The 19,293-nt window shown below is 45.9% G+C and overlaps 10 protein-coding genes across 10 annotated transcripts; 4 read left to right on the forward strand and 6 right to left on the reverse strand.

Annotated features, from left to right (window-relative positions):
• Positions 1 to 278: 278 nt before the first annotated feature.
• On the reverse strand, positions 279 to 2,259 carry L203_102684 (uncharacterized protein; the record flags this gene model as incomplete). Its single annotated transcript, XM_066212105.1, has 6 exons — positions 279 to 799; positions 846 to 885; positions 938 to 1,261; positions 1,333 to 1,437; positions 1,490 to 2,084; positions 2,144 to 2,259. The coding sequence occupies 6 exons, from the start codon at positions 2,257 to 2,259 to the stop codon at positions 279 to 281; spliced, it is 1,701 nt and encodes a 566-aa protein (XP_066068202.1).
• A 312-nt stretch (positions 2,260 to 2,571) lies between these two features.
• L203_102685 (uncharacterized protein) lies at positions 2,572 to 3,549 on the reverse strand (the record flags this gene model as incomplete). The annotated part of the gene is made up of 7 exons (XM_066212106.1): positions 2,572 to 2,611; positions 2,659 to 2,797; positions 2,882 to 2,966; positions 3,012 to 3,024; positions 3,068 to 3,318; positions 3,365 to 3,385; positions 3,433 to 3,549. The coding sequence occupies 7 exons, from the start codon at positions 3,547 to 3,549 to the stop codon at positions 2,572 to 2,574; spliced, it is 666 nt and encodes a 221-aa protein (XP_066068203.1).
• Positions 3,550 to 4,100: 551 nt separating this feature from the next.
• L203_102686 (uncharacterized protein) lies at positions 4,101 to 5,484 on the forward strand (the record flags this gene model as incomplete). Its single annotated transcript, XM_066212107.1, has 8 exons — positions 4,101 to 4,177; positions 4,219 to 4,318; positions 4,370 to 4,407; positions 4,730 to 4,781; positions 4,834 to 4,949; positions 5,019 to 5,078; positions 5,121 to 5,289; positions 5,332 to 5,484. The coding sequence occupies 8 exons, from the start codon at positions 4,101 to 4,103 to the stop codon at positions 5,482 to 5,484; spliced, it is 765 nt and encodes a 254-aa protein (XP_066068204.1).
• Positions 5,485 to 5,846: 362 nt separating this feature from the next.
• L203_102687 (uncharacterized protein) lies at positions 5,847 to 7,773 on the reverse strand (the record flags this gene model as incomplete). Its single annotated transcript, XM_066212108.1, has 6 exons — positions 5,847 to 6,132; positions 6,180 to 6,850; positions 6,902 to 7,078; positions 7,127 to 7,318; positions 7,370 to 7,465; positions 7,516 to 7,773. 6 exons carry the CDS (start codon positions 7,771 to 7,773, stop codon positions 5,847 to 5,849), a joined length of 1,680 nt encoding a protein of 559 aa, XP_066068205.1.
• A 297-nt stretch (positions 7,774 to 8,070) lies between these two features.
• Positions 8,071 to 8,992, forward strand: L203_102688 (uncharacterized protein; the record flags this gene model as incomplete). Its single annotated transcript, XM_066212109.1, has 6 exons — positions 8,071 to 8,097; positions 8,370 to 8,393; positions 8,458 to 8,600; positions 8,698 to 8,788; positions 8,860 to 8,913; positions 8,963 to 8,992. The coding sequence occupies 6 exons, from the start codon at positions 8,071 to 8,073 to the stop codon at positions 8,990 to 8,992; spliced, it is 369 nt and encodes a 122-aa protein (XP_066068206.1).
• Positions 8,993 to 9,143: 151 nt separating this feature from the next.
• Positions 9,144 to 10,038, reverse strand: L203_102689 (nascent polypeptide-associated complex subunit alpha; the record flags this gene model as incomplete). Its single annotated transcript, XM_066212110.1, has 3 exons — positions 9,144 to 9,160; positions 9,210 to 9,364; positions 9,650 to 10,038. 3 exons carry the CDS (start codon positions 10,036 to 10,038, stop codon positions 9,144 to 9,146), a joined length of 561 nt encoding a protein of 186 aa, XP_066068207.1.
• A 474-nt stretch (positions 10,039 to 10,512) lies between these two features.
• L203_102690 (histone H4) lies at positions 10,513 to 10,920 on the reverse strand (the record flags this gene model as incomplete). The annotated part of the gene is made up of 3 exons (XM_066212111.1): positions 10,513 to 10,580; positions 10,629 to 10,789; positions 10,838 to 10,920. The coding sequence occupies 3 exons, from the start codon at positions 10,918 to 10,920 to the stop codon at positions 10,513 to 10,515; spliced, it is 312 nt and encodes a 103-aa protein (XP_066068208.1).
• A 1,648-nt stretch (positions 10,921 to 12,568) lies between these two features.
• On the forward strand, positions 12,569 to 14,118 carry L203_102691 (uncharacterized protein; the record flags this gene model as incomplete). Its single annotated transcript, XM_066212112.1, has 4 exons — positions 12,569 to 12,762; positions 12,812 to 13,666; positions 13,716 to 13,900; positions 13,949 to 14,118. 4 exons carry the CDS (start codon positions 12,569 to 12,571, stop codon positions 14,116 to 14,118), a joined length of 1,404 nt encoding a protein of 467 aa, XP_066068209.1.
• A 269-nt stretch (positions 14,119 to 14,387) lies between these two features.
• L203_102692 (uncharacterized protein) lies at positions 14,388 to 15,756 on the reverse strand (the record flags this gene model as incomplete). The annotated part of the gene is made up of 4 exons (XM_066212113.1): positions 14,388 to 15,269; positions 15,312 to 15,434; positions 15,483 to 15,649; positions 15,696 to 15,756. The coding sequence occupies 4 exons, from the start codon at positions 15,754 to 15,756 to the stop codon at positions 14,388 to 14,390; spliced, it is 1,233 nt and encodes a 410-aa protein (XP_066068210.1).
• Positions 15,757 to 16,301: 545 nt separating this feature from the next.
• Positions 16,302 to 19,199, forward strand: L203_102693 (uncharacterized protein; the record flags this gene model as incomplete). Its single annotated transcript, XM_066212114.1, has 8 exons — positions 16,302 to 17,389; positions 17,432 to 17,500; positions 17,547 to 17,969; positions 18,018 to 18,132; positions 18,179 to 18,664; positions 18,714 to 18,874; positions 18,923 to 18,990; positions 19,039 to 19,199. 8 exons carry the CDS (start codon positions 16,302 to 16,304, stop codon positions 19,197 to 19,199), a joined length of 2,571 nt encoding a protein of 856 aa, XP_066068211.1.
• Between the last annotated feature and the right edge of the window lie 94 nt (positions 19,200 to 19,293).

A 19,293-nucleotide genomic window follows, 5' to 3' on the forward strand; every position in this document is an offset into this window, starting at 1 on the left:
CCCTTGATTTATTGTTATTCTTCGTATAGTTACATGATAGGTACTTTACAATATTATCAACATGTATCCCTGTAGTTTCTATGCTTAAAATCTTTGCGTCTCATCTAGCTGTATCTCTATCACGACCTGGATTACAAGGTGGCACAGAGTTTGATTGACCATGGACATGTGGTGAAGGAATGGTGTTGCTCTTGCTTCTCCCATTACTGCTCACACGAGTTGTTTGTCCATTCACTTTCGATGCTCGTTTCCTCATCACTTGGATTGCAGCTCACACTTCAGTCTCTACCCCTTGCACCTGGCCCTATCGAGGCTGGCTTAGGGGGTGTAGTAGCAAGAAGGAGAATCCCGCCTTGACTGCTCAAAGTAAGCGTTGGCATAGACTCAGTCCCAAATTCGCTGATTGAGCCTTTTCGACTGATTCGGGATGTGCTTGGTGTCGTGGGCACAGTTCCAAGAAGAGCTATTGATGGTAGCCTGATTAAAGATGAGCCACCAGAATACCGAGGGGAGAGAGTTGAAGTAAGATGCCTCGGAGAGTAATTCAAAAGCGATGTTCTTTCTGATGGAGTTGAAGGCAAAAAAGGATCAACTGAGGTGGACGATGTAGCCCGTACCCGTTCAGAGCGATGGAGGTTATTTTTGTTCTCTTCTTCCTCTTTCATATCTTCTGCTGATGGATTTGAGGCCAAGAAATGAACACCAAGAAAAGTGGTTGCAATGCCAAAAGTAAAATTGATGAAGCATGATAGAGGAATATCCCGAAACTCTTGGTAAAGCACGGCTGAGCCAATGATAGCTTACCCGACGTTTAGTAAAGACAGCAACACGAAGTAAATACTTACCTGAAAAGGTAAAGAATACAAATTGGGTTGGGATCACCTCCTACAAAACATGTTTAGTGACCAATTTGTCAGGAGAGAGGCGGCCAATATACCTTGCTCTGAAATCTCATCAAAGCCCTGTTCAGCCATTTTACTTGGCCTAAACTGGTTCCTGCCACAACTGCCGCGCAGCCCCAAGTGACGCCTTCCCCCCATGCACCCAACAAGTTCCGACTCAACAATGAGCTCAACGCTTTCGTAGCCAATACGGTATAACCTCCAAAGATGGTACAAATTCCCAAATCGACAAGAAGATGAGCGTTTCCGAAAGATGCACTGGAGAGATACAGGAGCGGCAAGAGGACAAGTATATTGAGGAGTGTATATATCAGAAAAGGGGTACGGGATAGAGCTGACAAGAGTTGATCAGGGTCGAGCTACCGTTTGTCAATCGCGATTCAAGTTGAGCAAAACGTACCCTTGGGTTTGTATTGGAGAAGCTCCAGACCACTGCCACCGCTCCCACAATGGCTAGGGCCATGCCAATCAATTCGCGCCTGTGAAACGTCTCGCCTAGAATCAACGGAGCAAAAACACAATTTGCTATCAAAGCCTATGATTTCGGTAAGATCGCGTTTACCTCGAGAAACAGTAAGCAGACATACCACAGTACCAAGAGGTGCCACGACACTGGCAGGCGCAAAGGCATAGCTCAAAAAATTGCCTCCCTCTCCCAAAGCTATCAGAATCATTCCCAGCCACCAGAGTTTACTTTTCAAGTACATGCTTTCCTCCATCTCTACAGCTCCTGCGCCGTCTCCAAGATCCAGGACAGAAGCAGTCTTCTGGCCTTCTTGAACTTGTGAGCGAGTAATGGACGGAGGCGGGGTTCCAAACTGGGCCCGTACCGTGGTGTGCTTTGCAGGATATATCGGCTTCAAAAAAGGTATGGCATGTCTCTTGTCCATGCGCTTGCAAGACGGGCCAGAGGCAACAGTGTCGGAGACTTTGCGTTCTGGTACAATCCTCGCCGATACAGACTCCACCATTCGTTCATCTTCACTTGCATGAGCACGATCGTTCTTGGTATGGCCGAATCCCTCATCTTCAGTATTTCTCAGACGAAATGGAACAGGTTCGTCTTCCTCCAATATAGGTGACGCGTCGCTTGGCCACCTACCTACACCTTCCTCATGATCCACCAGCTGTTCAGCTTGGAAATGCTCTTCATTCCTTCGATGTGCCAGTTTTTGTAATGTCCTATGTCCACACGTCAGACATCATACCCAGACGGCCCAGCAGTCTCCAGCTGAACTCACAGAGCGAGGCTGATCAAAATGTTGCCACCACAGGCAATACCAACGCCAATGAAAGAGCTCGTCGAGACACTACCGAAAGGGACCGAGTACACGAAACCTTCCTGGGAGATGCTCATCCTTGCGACGCAGACTCTTGCCAGATCTTGAATCCGAGCCTGCTTGCTTTGCGAAACGCTTCACGTTTGAGACAATGACAGCGTTTGACGATGCGGAATTATACCATTTGACATTACTGATGGAAAAGAGAAATACAAGTATTTTTTTGGCGCGTTATAAATACATTCCACCATGGGTCATTTATCATTATCTTATCTTTTACCCCATTTTATCCAAACGATCGCATTTTCATGCACAACCTTTCCAACTTTTTCGCTGCCACGCTCCAATCGTCCACGACCTAACCGGCTCATGGCTAGACATTCACTCTCTCAGACCTCGTGGTGTCCTTCTTGGATCATCTCATTTCCCCTACACCAAACCCGTCAGCTACCCATCAGGATCCCAGAGCCACTCACTTGGCATTCAGCAAACTCAGATACAGAACCCAAGCTATCCCACATGTACTCTGAAACGGTACCCTATACTGGATCGGCATAAGCTTAAAGTTGACAAACTGTATTAAAGGCCATATCTTCCAATTCGCGACCAACGCAGCTACACCACCGTCAATCGCACATCCCAACGAGCCCAGCAAACACACAGAGGTAGATCTGTACAGTGTCAGCGGATCCCATCCACCCCAACCCACATCTTGAAATTTCTCCTTGACCTCTCCCACACTGTGGCCTTCCATAAATCCCATCGAGCTCACAAACACTACAAGCTGCGAGACGTCAACGAACCGTCCATGCCAGCCAACAACACTCACGCCAAATGGAGCCCTTGGAGCATCCCGTCAGACTCTGTCGCACCACAGACACCTACATGACTGTCTGGTCGGCCAAGACCCGCTTCGCGACGGTCAGACCCTGTCCAGCCGTAGCGCTCCCACCCGCCGCTACCTTTCCTCCCACAGACGATGGCAAGACCAGCTTGGGTGGAAAAGGCAATCTCCTCTCCAACACGCTCATCCACCTTCCGATGATGGGACCCATACCCATCCCGAATATCGCAAAACGGAGCGTTCGAACAGGGTCATACACCGGCGTCGGAGTCGCCAGCGTCGGCTTATGCGTCTGCCACCAAACAGATCAGCATGCGCACCAGACACGCCTGATTTACCATGATGGTCGCTGTCTGAGCCTACCCATAGATGCTATCAGCCATACTCACGACTGTCATCCACCTACCAACACATCAGCTATAGAATTCAAGACTCCATTTGCCACGACGAGGGTGACTGTCGGCCGTCGTTCAAAGTTGGTGTTGTAAAAGCGGACAAACGAGTGAAACGGTCGATTTGGCATTCTCGTTGGATAAGATATAAATGCAAGTTGAAAATAATTCCGTCCACACATCATTGACCTCCACCGCCGACCACGTGCAGGCGGCCATATCCGCCCTTTTCACCCTCCACCACCCATTCCCCTCCCGAACAACTTTGGTAACTGCGCCCGCTCCCGCAATGTATCTCATACAACCTAATACACAATCATGTCAACATCGGGGCTCCTTGTTCTATGTGGCTTCGATAAACTTCGATGGACCCTTTTCCCGAAAAGAATCAACTAAATGACGTCATCGCTGGTTATTCGGTTCTGCATAAAATGAAACCAGCCACATCAAAAACCGTGGCTGAAGCGCTGAAACACGCCATCCAGCTTCTTATCCTGAAAAAAAGTTCCGTGTCTTAGCGTAAAAAAGGAAATATTTCCCAGGCAGTGAGTATCATCTACACGGGATCAAATGTAGTGCGCCTGATCAAAAGGGCAAGCGTGGGAAAGGTGGTGTCAGTCACGGTATAAAATCCGTAGGAGAATATTGGGAATCTTTCTTTTCCCTCTTATCTTTAGGTATCATGGCTTCGTTGGAAAATATCGCAAAGGCAATCGTGGTGGCAAATCCGAGTCGCCAGTTGGGGCCGTTGGTGATCGCGTAGGTCGGACAAGGGCCAGGACGTCGCTGACAGCGGGTAGGCTCGGGGTCGACTCTTATCTGATGGGTATGATTGGGAACCAGTTCTTTCGCTATGTCATGACGACAGAGCATGAGGCACGCCATATCAGGTTTATTGTGGTAGGTGGTAGGCGGTGATGGGCAGGTGGGTTGGGCTGAGCGGCGGGATAGTACTTTGCAACGACAGTGGCAGCAGTGACAACGTGCTTGTGAGTGGAGTTGGGACGGAGCGGCGCTGATGGTGATAGTATATGGGCATGGGAGATGCACCTGTTTACATACAACTATGGGAAATATGCGCAGTTTATCTCTCAGCGTTGGTGTGCGTGGCTGTCGCTGCTCTGCCCGTTGACAAAAGTGACGGTTCAGGTGGGTGTCGAAGGATGAGGCGGTCACTGAGCGTTTATAGGGGTTTTATGTGGAGCGGGCGTGGAGGATCAACCACTGCAACCGCTGGCTGTTGGGAGTTTTGATCACATTATTGATTCCCTCGGCAGTAGGGTCGATAGCGTATGCGTTTTTAACGTTTAGGCTGGATACACCAGAGATGGGTAAAGCGGCCAAAGTTTTTTTCTATCTCTGGGTGAGTAGCTTTGATGGGTCGTTTGGGAAGGGCTAGGTGCTGACGGTTGTAGCCGTCGGCTTGTATCGCTGCCGACACGATCACAACGTCGTCGATTCTGTGGGGGTTGTACCATTCGCGGACAGGGTGGAATGCGACGGATATGCTGGTGGTGAAGCTGATGAGGGTGTCTGTGGAGGCGCAGATACCTCCCACGATATTGTAGGTCGGTGTGTGGTGGGCGTCGCTGACAGACAGTGCTGCCGTCGTGCTGATGGTTTGGTCCAACAAGATGTCGCCTATATCGATCCTCTTTGTGTAGGTCGTTGGCCATTGCGGGACTCGTCTCACGTTGTGTAGGATTATCCTACCCAAGCTATATCTTACCGGCGCCCTCTCGGTCCTTAATTCGAGAGACACTATCCGGCAAAAAGGCTCGACCTTTTATACGGATACGGATTTCAGCAGCAAGAGTCATTCAAAACACCAGCAAGAGTCTGTGTCTGTGTCCACGCAGACGTTTGTGGAGGTAGGTTGGAGGTAAGCGTGGGTTTGGCTCATGCGTCATTAGTGTTCCCCGTCTGCCGAGTTACCCCGGCTAGGTCTGAATCGGTCACTTGCAGAGCAAATGAAACATCCGATGGAAGACCTCGAAAGTGGGATCAGTTTACCTGCGCTATCCGTCAACAGTTCAAAAGACCATGTGCTTCTCACTGTCAGATAGGGGTTATCCAGCGGCAGCGTACCTCGCCGTCGTGCGTGGCCCAACGTTATCTATTCTCGTTTTGATGGTTTTATGGTGAAAGTTTGATTTTAATCTTCGTTTGGTGTATTTATTTCCTAAAAATGGTTGAACGCCTCTCTCTTGGTTCCTTCTTGGTTGTAAATATTTCTTTGGATTCTTGAGGATACAGAGGTGCTGGATGGGTTCTCGGTTTAAACAAGTATAGTGACCTATGTATTTTGCAAACTATTATAAAGCTAAAGTAATTCATTTATCATCTGGCCAAGCCATTAATTAAGATGTCCAACTATCAAGGAATACTCTATTACAAATTCTAATCTATGCGACGCCTCACCCACGCTCTAGACGCCAAAAGCAGCCCCTTCTCCTTCTTGATCGGCAGCGCTGTTTGGAATTTTACTTGATCGGAAAAAGAAGATGATAATCAACATATTGAGTAGCAGCCACCCAAATTGGAACCATAACGAAGCTTGGATGTTTGAGTAATTATTGATTCCTCCTGGGTTGAGAGTGAGGAGACCGGCTTGGATAGTGAGGGAGATGGCAGCTCCAACTTGAAGCGCGACTTGAAGCATGGCGCCAGCGACGCCTGAGATTTCTGGTGGGACCGAAGTCATGACAGTAATACTTTTCACAGTCAACACGCAGTCGGACAAGACGTAAGATTGACTCACTTTGTGCCCAAAAAGCTCATCATGGCTGCTCCACTGCCAACGACAAAGGCAGGGAAGAGCCACTTCCAGTAAGCATTGTGGTAGATCTCTCCTTCAGAGTAAATCAATAGAAGATACATGGCCGCGCCGATGAACATGCCACCCGCTAGAGGTATCCGAGCATTGCCGAGCTTCTGGAGTAAAGGAGGGATAACAAAGGCAGCGGCAAGAGCAGAGACGGCTTGAGGAAGTACTCGAACAGCTGCAATGATGGCAGGCTCATGAAAGTAGCCAATGAAACGTTCCACAAGGGGAAGCTGGTTGACACACCACCAAGGGTAAATGCCCAGTGCAAAAACCATAAGCAGAGTCATGTTTGGGATCCTCCAGAACGAAGGGGGTATGAGAGCGAAGCCTTCGGCCAGTTTGGCTTCATAGAAAAAGAAAGCCACAAATATTGGCCAAGATAGCAAGAATGGTACAAGGAACTTGGCTGTCTTCCATCCATAAGAGGCGCCGAGGGTGATACCGAGGATGAGAAGGATGATGGAAGAAAGCATCATGAGACAGCCGATAATGTCGAAACGCTTCAACTTGTCGCGAGCGGAGAATTGGTTGGCTAAATCACCAGCCGTCTTGGGGATGAGTACCAATGCCAAGCTGGCAAACGGAACGATCATAATGGCCATCATCTGCTTACAATCAGTTTAAATGCGGGAGCATTGTGGAAAAGCATCACGTACTCTAAAAAACCATCTCCAATCTGCCTGCTGTCCGCCAGCTGTGATGAATCCAAACAAGCCTGCAATGATCAAACCAGTAGCGTTGGCGAGAGCTCCACTTAAGCCGAACAGAGTTAGTGCAACGCTCAACTCTTTTGGCTCAAAAATTGCAAGGATCAGACGGAAGGCTGACGGAATCTATATCGCTATTAACACAACCATCTTGGCAGAGAGAAGTAGACTGACTGTTGCTGCTCCCGCGATACCACTTAGCGCACGGAAAACGAAGTAGGCATATTGATTAGGCATAAAGGATATTATGAGATTCAGAACCCCGACGCCGAAGAAGCCATAAGCGAAAACTTGTTTGGCAGAATAAAGATCTGAAAGTCGCCCAAAAAATAACAAAAAGGACGCAAATGTGACCGAGTAGCTGGTCTGAAGCGCATGTCAGTATATGTGGTGACTATTGAGAAACCCCAGACTCACAACAATCCACGAGGAAACCTCGTATCGGATGGAAAGACTTTCTTGGATAGAGTCGGTTAGGACAAAGAGTCCAGAGATTGAGCAGACATCGAGATACTACGTCTATGTTTAGCCGAACCAATCAAGAATAGTCGAACCAGACTTACCTGAGCGACACTGAATATTAATAGTAAAAACCACTTTCTTTTTTGGCTCAGCTTCACTTGCGCTCCGCTCTGAGGCGGTTTCCATAGGTCATCTTCGACAGCATCCTTGGATCCCATCGGCGGATCGTTCACACTTTTTGCAGACTCCTTGCCATACGCTACCAAGTCCACCGCAGTAGGCACTTGTGATAAGTGATGAGGCGAAGAGGCCACTGTGGTCGATGTGTTTATAGTGTCGTCGCGCGGAATGTCTATCATTATGTTTCAAGACTTGCCAGAAGGGTTAGACTTGTAAACGTTGTGAATTAATCAGTCTGAGAGGTTAGTCCATTATCCTCCAAAAACTGTTTGCTTATATACCTTTCGGGCCCATACCTCCACCCTGAGCTGGATGAGTTGATTATCATCCGTCACATTTCGTGCTCTCGGCATTAGTAAGCCTCAGAGTAGAATAAGGGAGCATATAGTGCCCAATCATACTATAAGGTGGAGGTTAACAGTCATAACAGATAAGAATGTTTGTTGATTGCTAAGCAAAGGCAGCGATATCTTCAAATGTTTTCAGGTTATTTTCTTAGTCAGGTTATGAAAAAGTGGAGGTTGCTTTTCAAGCTAACTTTGAAACTAGGTGGATGACAAAGAAAATATTTTGGTTCCGTTCGCCTCCACCTCGGTGACGGACATCGCCATCCTTCTCCGTCGTCGACACTTCTTTTATCTCCATTCGTTATTCAGATATTCAAAGTCAACAATAAATCTAAAGCCGTTCCATCTCCGCAAAATGTCGAACCTTTCCGATGACGCTTTAAAAAAGGTATGTTTTGTGGGCCTGACAACAGAGCTAACTCTTGTAGATTCTCCTGCAAATACAAACCCAAGTACGCTTTAGATATCGCGAATGATTGTTACCTTTGGTTTCTACTAACCGGCTCTTGAACAAAGGCAATCTCGGCACAGAAACAGTTGTCAGCTGTTCGGACTCAGATTACATCTAAAGAGAAGGAGCGGCGGATATTGGCTTTGACTGTCAAAGAGTTGGGCAATGTAAAAGGAGATTCTACGATATACAAAGGCGTGGGCAAAATGTAGGTGGCTTTGCTCCGATGAGCAGCCAAGAAAACGGCGGAAGGGAATAGGCATTGCTATTGAGACGAAGCTAGCTCTCGCTGATACATATCCAAGGTTTATGGAGCAGCCGCGGGAAGAGGTCAACAAGGATCATGCGGGTCAAGAAAAACAACTGGCAGAGGAGGTGCAGGATCTGAGTAAAAAGGTGCGTCGGCATGCAGAGTATCCCGCCAGGAGATTATCTGAATGCGACGGGGGCCCTAACCTTGATTGCAGGCCAAGTATCTCGAGAAGCAGTTTGAAGAAGCCAACAACCAGCTGAAAGATATTGCAAGTCATGTACTCCTACGACTGTCTAATTGCTGACTCTTGTCAAAAGTTCCATGCTCAGACCCGGCAAGGAGATTAAGAGATCTATCATCTTGCGTAATGGATTTTATCTCGTTTACATTAGGTGCAACATGTAAAGTGCAGCGCAAGCATATTCATGCCTTTTCATCTCCTACGTACACCTTGTCTCATCCTGTTTACCCAAATCTGCTTGCTTTCGCCGTCACGACTTATGAAAGTCTCATGACTGTATTTCATTAGCAAAAGTTATGTTTCATTAGGTATTCGACACATACTCGTATTGATTAAATCACCCTTCTCTGCGATGAAAGCCTCTCTAGCCTTGGCCTCGTCCGCACCAGTTTGAGCAACGATGAGCTTGATATCGTCATCTGTAACCTTGACATCACTAGGGGCAGCAGTGGTAGAGTCGGCAGGTGTGTCACCAGATCTATACGGTGCTGTTGCGTTAGTCATATAGCGATTCTTTGAATCTAACCAAAGGTAAAGCGCAAGATATCAAGGTTGGAACAAAGAATCGGTCATGAAGCATTTCCCGACTGAGCCCAATTGTCATATCCAGAATCAAGGCATCCCTGTATAGGTATTCCCTCATCGAGATGTGCCTCGTTCTGCAAACAACCTTTGCCATAGCCACTTGTCGGCATCACACAGCCATACAATCTTTGAATTCTTGCCTTATCATCATTGACGGTCTTAGTCGAAATTGACTCACTCATCACCTGCCACCAATTCCTCCAAAGACTGAGGCACACCCTCTTTGAAACCACCCTGGGCATGAGCCTGCTGGGCTGCCTGGCTACTGGCAGCCAATTGAGCCTGAGCTTGTAACTGGGCAGCGCTGCTAGGGTCCTCAAGCTTGGCCTCGCCGAAAATGATGTAGCAGTCGCTACCTGGAGACTTGTAAACTTCGGGGTTGGCGACAACAAGGAGGACATTCTTGGCTCGTCGAAGAGTGACTCGCTGAATACCCTGGACGCGTTTAAGACCGAGGCCTTCCAAAGCCTTGCGAGCTTTCCGCTCGGGACGAGAGTGAAGCTCGACCGTGGCGCCAGCGGGAATCTGTTCAGTGTCGTCGGAGATGTGAAGGTTTTCAATGGACATGGCGAACGTCGATAGATGGTTTTATTTGTAAATGACGAATAAGAAAAGATGAGCTAAGGGGTCGTGAGAGAGGATAGTTTGGGCTGATGTGGCATTTTTTTGATTACGTAACGAAATGGTGCATGCCCTTTTCTTCAATCTGTACTGTGAATATACATTGCGGATTAAACAGCTGCATCTCAGCAGATACTTTTCTCTTCGCAGTCACACAGGGGCAGATACGGCGGAATAATGTATGTACCGCTCTCGAAAGATTAGGTGCTGCCAATTATAGCCGAGACGTCTTTCAGCATGTCCAGCACAAGTGTCATTTTCCGCATCTAATCATAAGTGTCGACTATTCAAAGTCCAAGGCAAAGGCAAATTGTAGTGTTACATCTGAATGCATCGCCACAGGGCGGTAATATAAAAATAAAAGATCGAAAACGAAAACATCCGCAAAAGCTGTCCACACATAAAAATGATTGAAACTGTCTAGGCGCCGAAACCGTAAAGGGTTCGTCCTTGCCTCTTAAGAGCATAGACCACATCAAGAGAAGTGACTATACAGGATGTCAACGCGTACAGAGAACAAGTAAAATATCACATACCAGTCTTCCTCTTGGCGTGCTCGGTGTATGTGACAGAGTCGCGAATGACGTGTTCAAGGAAGATCTTGAGGACACCACGAGTCTCCTCATAGATCAAGCCAGAAATGCGCTTGACACCACCTCGTCGGGCGAGTCGTCGAATGGCAGGCTTGGTAATACCCCTAAGAGCGGCGTAAGCCAGTGCATATAAAAAAAGCCATTTGACTCACTGAATGTTGTCACGAAGAACCTTCCTGTGTCGTTTGGCACCACCCTTGCCAAGACCCTTACCGCCTTTTCCTCGACCAGACATTGTTATAAAGTGTAGATAGAAATGGGTAGAATTAAAGTGTTGAAAATAAGAAAGTTGCTTGAAAGCTTGTGAATGAAGAAGGAATCTGAGAAAGGTGGGAAGAGGGTTTTATATATGGAAAGGATTAACGGAGATTTTAAGGTACCCGTCGTTGGACAAATAATAGTCGGGAATAGATAAATAGAAAAGAAAATCCCGAGTTGAAATCAAAACGCCGGAATTTAAATATGTAGAAATGAAAACACATGTGGCTTTTTTTTTTTGATAAGCCAGTTCCTGGACTCTTGACATTTTTTAATCTTTTAACTTTTTTCTTTTTTTTACAGTTATCATGGTAAAATCACAACTTTCGGTGAACGTAATTTTGAGGTAAGTTTATTGACAATATCTAATGTTTTCACTGCGCCATGACGAAAAAACCTTACCATACATACTTTACCTCATTCGCCGACGATTCGTCGTGATTGGCGTGACACTTCAGCCTTGACCGAGCGCTTTACATTATCTTTTCCAATGCGGTTGCTGAAAAGATGCTGATTTCGTTTGGCTTAGGATGGTTGACAGCGAAATGTCATGCATTAGGCCTGATGTTTGACAAATTGTATGCCTTATCAAATTGACAAAGAACAATCTGTTTCGATATGAGTCTGTAAGTAGATGGAAATTTTATTGTTTAGCTGTTTCTCAGATGAAAATTCTCGATGGGCGGACAGATCATCTTTCCCGTGCGTTCTGCGCTAAACGTCTCGATGTACAAAAGTAGACGGGGAAGGAGGAGTTGGTGAATTCATCGATTTCTGAACTTTTTATGACTCTCCATGTTTATTGAATTATTGTGGGATTAAACTAACTCTGTTTAGTGACATACCCAAGCTAATTCTTGGTATATGGCATCCATCTTTTATTTGATCTCAACATGACTCTGTGAAGCCGAGGTCGTATGACAATACTGTCACGACATTCTCACCAATATCCAATAATTTAACTCATTCAGCTCCAGCCTAGAAGCAGATTACCGGAGGCTTGAAGTTAAACTGGGACAAATTCGCCAACGTTAGTTGATGGCTTGTTGTTGAGACATAGCTGTCTTGACTAGGTGGAATTGTCAAGTCTTGGATTGCCGTCATGTTTACTGTTTCATCTCTTGCGAAACTAGCAGCTGGTGTGGCATGATTATCTTGCGCGTTGCACACATGCATAGTATAAATTTATCTCGTTTTGTTCATCCAATACTGTTACAGATTTGACCCAGTTTATATATATATAGCATATATAAGAGAATATAAGAATGGTAATGAAAGTTTGTCCTGACTCAGCTACGAGCTATACATTTAGGTGTGCCTATCGACCGCATGCTTATCAACCATATGCTCCACGTCTACCCACACTACTCATTCTTCGACAAATACTGTCAGAAGCAGATAGGCTTGCGGAGTAACTGGCACGCCTAACTACATACCACGTAGCTTAGTTCCATAAACATTCATGTTTATACTTTACCTTTATCCTATGCAATATCTATAAACGGAGTCAAATCCTTGACAAATACCGATAACCACGTGACTTGATATCATTTGTCTTGAAAGCTCACATTTCAGGCATACCTTTACTTCTTTCATACTTTAACAATGAGCAGATAAACTTGCCAATGGTTGTTCTTGCTCAAGGACATGTCCCTTCTAAATTACCGCAAGCCTCTTCAACACTATCCCTTAAACCACTCAAGTCTGGATCCAATAATACTCTTCACCTTCGTCTTCTTTTCCCTCATCTCCCAGCTGGAGCACCCGTACCGCAACTGATCAAAGGATGTTCTAATGATATAGATCATTTGAACCAAAGGTGAGAATACAGCTCAGCACTCGTTACATCGGTTGACATTGTAGTACAGGCTCTATCACTTGGAAGCTCTTGCACTTCGAGCATATATTCAATCATGGTACACTCGCTTTACCAGCGACCGTACTCTCCTGCCTTTGATCCATAGCACCGTTTTGCACCCGTTACTCTCTCAGGTTCTTAACAGAGTTTATGAAGATCCGCAACTGGTGGCAGAATGGGCTTTATTAAGCTTGCCTATCTTAGTTGGAACGCACGTCAAGACGTATTGGCAAGCTCGGGCGGTTGAGCAAGTTTTAGACACAAGAATAGCAGACGCATATCATGCTCGATTACCTTTGCTCTCTGTGGAAAGATCCGTAGATGGGGATATCAGTATAGACGCCCCAATATACACCTTGTCATCAATTTATCTCTCTGCGCTAGCTACTGCAATGTTGCCTACACAGCAACCAAAGGTCCAACTTATCTTGATTCGTGAAGTGATAGCAAGATCTGTACTTGCTGGAGGACTGAGGAGACCATGCTTTGGGTGGTTCTGGTGTTCCATCATTTTGAGATTCTTGGGTGAGCCTGAGGAACCTGCCCCTTGGTGTAGAAAATTTCCGTCTGCCGAGTCTCCAGACGTATCAAAAACATTTGGTCAGGTGTTTTTACTTTACATAACTACCTATTTCGCTGTTCTTAAGACGATATACTCGACTATAGTATCCATCTTCGCATTTTACACTGCTTCTCCACCTGCAATACCCAAATACCGGCAATGCACAGAGCCCATAATGGAGATGATGAGGGAAGGGTTGGGTGTTGATGGATGGAGTGGGACTGGAATAAAGCATTGGAGAAGAAGGATTGTTTGGGGCGGGTTGGAGATGATTGTAGGAATTTCATCGCCATGGATAGATCGGTAAGATTCGCATGCGTCCTACAGAAAACAGCTCACAACGCAAAATTAGCATCATCCCACATCTTCTTGAATGCCGACTGAAACCTGCTCTTTCGTTTCATGTAATAGACATAACTGAACGTCTCTTGTTCCCTCTCGATGGTTATCCTGGCCCACCACCAATAGATCCTTCGAATGAGGAAGCGATAGCACTACGCATACGGGCGGAAAAACGAATATATGAGATAATACCTTGTAAGTCCTCCTGGCTAATTTGAAGAGCCGCTACCGACCAGCAGAAAGATTATGTAAAATCGATTTTATGTCTAGGTCAGGAAGATATTCAGAGGCTGTTGGCTCCAATCACCGATGCAGGATGTAATGCACATCTTATGGGGATGATTCTGGAAAGCTTAGTTGCGTTGCTTATCCCAGACCTTGTCTTGAAAGACTTTCGACAAGGGAAATCATAATGTATTATAATTTGAATCTTATGGGTCATATATTTTCTGTGTACAGAGCATTCGGATAGCGATATTTTGAGATCAAAGGCAGAAGAGTTCCCTCTACCATTATACGAAATTAGCAAATCCCTCAAATAACATAACCCAACTAGTGTATAAAAGTGTATCAGTATATCTAGGCGAATTTTTTCTCGGTTTTCCCAAGAGACCAATACACAGAAGAATCAGCGCATGCGTCCCAAGATTCCTATATAAAAGCCTTTCCACTCATCATCCGGTCAGTCATCCTTTTTGTCTGAAATCTTTTCTCTCCCTGCAAGAAGCTTGGCACTAGAGGGAACGCTCCCACCACCACTAGTTGTGGCGCTTGAAGGTGCTTCCCACGATTCGAAGAAGTTATCGTCTTTTTCGCCATTCCGAGGACCAAGAACACCATCCTCGTTCTTTGCCAAATATTGATAGTCATTCTGAGCAGGTGTCCCCTTTCCCAAGCCCAATTTACCAATTTGCTCGTCGAGATCAACTCCACGAGACTTGGCCATACCATTCAGTCCCTCCCAACCGTCATGCGCTCGCGAACCTAGCCACCCGCCTGCCTCCATGGCTTGCCGAGAAGCTTGAGCAGCATATCGTTTCCATTCTTCAGAATTTTCACCTGCTGTAATCTGCTGAGCACGATCCAACCCAGGTTGCACAACCGATTTGTTGATTTCTTCGCCTGCAGACTTTACAGCAGAATAAAACAGACCCCAGCCTTTAGTTATTGCTTTGAGCGGGTTGTCTTGAAAGTCATTGACAGTCGGTGCAGCATGACTGCTGAGAGTGTGTGAAGGGTGGGAGGAAGATGAGTTGGAGAGATCCGGGGTGGATCCAAAACCTGTGTATTTGCCACCTTGAGATGGTGGGAGATGCTCAGGTCTTGTAGCGTTTGAATTTCCCATTCTCTCAAAGAAAGCTTCGTTGGAGGCCTTTTGAGAAAAGCCGGGAGAATCGTTAGGGATAGAGGGGCTATTGCTTTGAGAAGTATTGAGTGATGAACCTGCACCAGCGCGAGACTTGCGTGTAGCTTGGGAAGAAGACGGGCGAGAGATGGGAGCGGAAGTTGGAGGAGGGGTGGATGGGGACCATGCTTTCGGAGGATCGGCACATTCTGCCACGAGCTGAAAGGTGTTGGCTGATATCGTATAGAAATCAACACTTACTTTCTCGCGATACTGGGCAGCGGCCCATGAGTTGTATTTTTCTTGTATACCCATTCCAGGCGCATAGCCTCCTTCAGGACCGTAATTTTCAATAAAGTCTTTGAATCGCTCATTACCACCAAGCTACTATACCGTAAGTGACCTATTCCCTGGCCCAGTGAAGCCACTCGCCTTCATTTTTTTCACTTGCTCGTCGGACCATTTGTCCATAGTGATGCTCCTGACAAACGAAATGTGGACACCAAGGCCACGGTGCACACCAGAACACTCCAGACAGATAAAGATACCATAACTGACAGAAGCCCATTGTGGACAAGGGGCACTGCAGTCAACGCAGACTGGCACCAATGTCAGCATTCAGACTGGCATAGAAGGTTGATATACCCTTGTTGACGCCAGTGTTCATCAGTGACAACAGCTCCGTCTTTTGATAATTTTCTGTCATGATGGATGTAGAGATCAAGATACAAAATGGAGTTACGCGCGAATTAAATATTATTTTTACAAAATATTTAACTTGTTAATTATCATCTTTATTCTACATGAACTCGCCCAGATGACTGAAAGACACCTAGTGCATAGCAATATTATAGCAAGCATGAGGAGTCACAGCATGACCCATCTCTGCATACAGCTGTTCCCAGTCTTTGGCTCGCCTCTTTCCTCACAACTGACTCAAAACCTCTAAATTTACATCTCATGACTTGTATACTTGAGAAGTTTCTACTTTGAAGCCACTCTCAGCATATTTTGTTAGCAATGGATAGGGGTAAATGAAATCGGGACTTTTTGCCCAATTCAAAACTGCCCAATTCAAAAAGACAGCCCAGTTTCTGTCGACACATCTTCAGGCACGCTTGTCAATATCGCTGTCCATCACTTTTTGGGATTAGGCAAATGAAATACTTCCGGGTACATCTATTTGTCCAAACGTAAATTCATCTCATCTCGATCTTTATTTAATCTGTAATCTCTAGGTAAGATACTGACATGCCTAGAGAAGATCTTCATGCAACGCCGCTCAAGCGTGGCAATGCATGTCTGTATTGTCGCAAGAGACGGATACGCTGTTCGGCAGCAAAGCCTACCTGCCAACGTTGCCTCAAAGCTGGGAAAGAGTGCGTCTATGATGAAAAGAAGCCCATCGGCAGAGTACAGCAACTCGAGGAAAAGGTGGCTCAATTGGAGGGTTTACTGAAGAACAATTTGAACGAAGCAGGGCAGGCAGGGAGAGTTGGCGATGGAATATTACCTGTTCCAGGCCCGCTGCTTCATCATTCATCGGACGATTCAATTCCTGGGCCATCGCAACTTTCAAATTACAACTTTTCGAAAGCTGAGTCTTCTGAACCTGACTTATACGGAGGCAGCCATTCACCACAGACGTCGGCTGGCAATGGGCCAGACTCGACTTTTGCCAATTTAAAAGGGTTTACATTCGGCGGGCTGGGCATAATGCCAACGCCGTCAGCAGGCCCTCAAGAACCTGCGTTTGATTTCGGCACGTTAGATCCTGTGCTTATGGGCTTAGTTAGCTCTTTTCAGGCAACATCTGGGATTAATGAACCTATACCTCAGCGATCAAGTCCAATAGGCACTCAAGCACCTGCGTCCATTCCACCCACTACAACTGTTTTTCCTGCTCAATATACGTCAAATGTTGCAACGAACCCATCGTCTGGCGATTCTTCTGCATACTCGGGTGCCGACAGTACCTTATTTGGCATTTCTCCCAGATCATCTTACAATTACACGACTCAACCCCTGTTTCATACTCCATCCTTCTCTCTTACAAAGCAGCTGACTGAAAGTCAAACTTATTTTGAAGATGTTGGCAAGATGTCTGACGGAAAGAAGCCAAGCAGTAGTCGACATGACCTCTCTGGACTGGCCCAGGCAGAATCAAACGTCAATGAGGACATGGCTGCTTTGCTGAAAGCTGCTGAAGAATTGAAACCAGAGCATTGGGAGCAGGGTTCCATAAGAGATGCGGGCGCTGAAATGGGACAGAAGAGATTTCCCCTTGTAGGAGGCTGGTTCGATGCGGAAGATCTGCCAAAAATTGCAAGAGATCATCTGTAAGCTTAATATCACAAGAAGCGTAAAGCTGATACAAGTAGGCTTGATATATTTTTCTCAGGGACGAGATTACTTGGTCATAATTTTCATATTCCAAGATTCATGGCAAGGCAAGCGCATCAGATTTACTAAAAAATTGTGCTGATTTATGTGCAGCTTAACACTATCCCCTTCTAAGCGGCCTCATCCTTGCCTTCTCTACTCAATGTATACGATGGCTTCTTCCATATCTACTTCCCCTCAAATTCACCAATTAGAATCCCATTTTTACAAGATAGCCACTCGTCAAGCTGATGAAGCTATCTCCAAAATTGATAGGCTCTTGGATGCCACTCGCGCCTGCACTATTCTATCGGCATACAACTATTCAAGGGCAAATTACCATCAGGGCTGGATGATGGCAGGTCAAGCGGCGAGGCTAGCTATATCATGCGGTTTACATCAAATACGGAGCTCTGTGTGGAAACCCAACCTTGTGCCAGAAGCAGCGGCTGAAATGGCAAGACTGATAAGAGCCCAGTCATACGTATTGCCGCCTTCAAAAGATGCCGTAGAGCATGGGGAGAGAATATGGGCTTTGTGAGTAACCAAGACGAATTATGAGATGGTGTCTTATGTAAAGTGCAGTTGGTCGTTATACATCACTGATAGATGTGGCTCTATATCCACCCAGTGGACACCTGCCATAACAGACGACGTTATAACGACCCCTTTCCCTCGGCCTCTACAAGAATATGAGCTCGTCGGTCCTTCCATATAAGCCTCTTATCTTTCTAACTATGGAATAGGGTCTGGTAACCGAGGCCGATGATATATCTATTGCCTCAATCCAAACTCCCAGTTATCTCATACGATCTAGACCATTTCAATACGACTATGCTGATATCCTCAGTTTTCAAATACGTGCCATTGCCATCCTCGAACGATCTTCCAAATTAATGTATGTCTCCCCCGAACCAGGTTGGGATGCCGAACTCGACAGATCACGCTCAAAATCAACGGGAACCCCAGAGGATGGCCATGATCTTTCATTCAATCACACTCCGTTAACTGGAACATCAACCAACGGTGCCGATGAATCCTCCTATAGAAAAGGAAAAGGCTGGACAAAAACAGCAAAGGTCAGAACGCCCAAGGCGTACCAACAGGTCAAACAATCCTTACTAATGATTGAGGATGACTTGCCTGAGAAATGGAGGACGAATTGGTTGGAATGGGATGGGAAAGTGCAAGAGTGGCATTTCTGTGGCGCAAGAAAAGATGTCGTTACCCTGGCGAGTAATCTCGTCAATGATTGACACAAGAGCTGACTGTTAATTTTAGCATTTCATGTTGGGATGTGCTTGGATGTTCCTTGAAGACGTTTATACATTTAATGCAGAAAACACAGCAGCAGTGAATGTAGCCAAGAGATTGACTGTCACTGCACGATATCTACAAAGCCAATCAGTCCATGCAGACCTTGATGTGTTTACTGTTATGATGTGAGTATTCATTAGAGATATCCATGAATGCGACTGAGCAATACGCAGGTGGAGTTTTATTTCCAAGATCTTGATCAGAGATATGAAGCGCTTACAAAACCTTGGTGACAAAGACGGTGCGTGTATACACCTATAATTACATCCAGCCTGACAGGCAACGTTAGGAGCGGCAGCGATAGAGATAGACGTCGAGATGATTGTGCAAGCCCTCAGGGAGTTTGGTCGGTATAACACTGTTGGTCAATCACAAGCCATGATTGCAGAAAAGTATCGTCAATCTGCCTGGAATGATATAACTTTTTTGAAGAATAATGATGACGATTAGATTACAAAAAGAGGACGAGAGGGTAGATATACATATAGGTATATTAATTCAGGGAAATACAGCTGTTGAAAAAAGTCTTTATTGTTTCTATTTT

The sequence above is a fragment of the Cryptococcus depauperatus genome, chromosome 3, assembly GCF_001720195.1.
Source record: "Cryptococcus depauperatus CBS 7841 chromosome 3, complete sequence".
Taxonomy (NCBI): domain Eukaryota; kingdom Fungi; phylum Basidiomycota; class Tremellomycetes; order Tremellales; family Cryptococcaceae; genus Cryptococcus; species Cryptococcus depauperatus.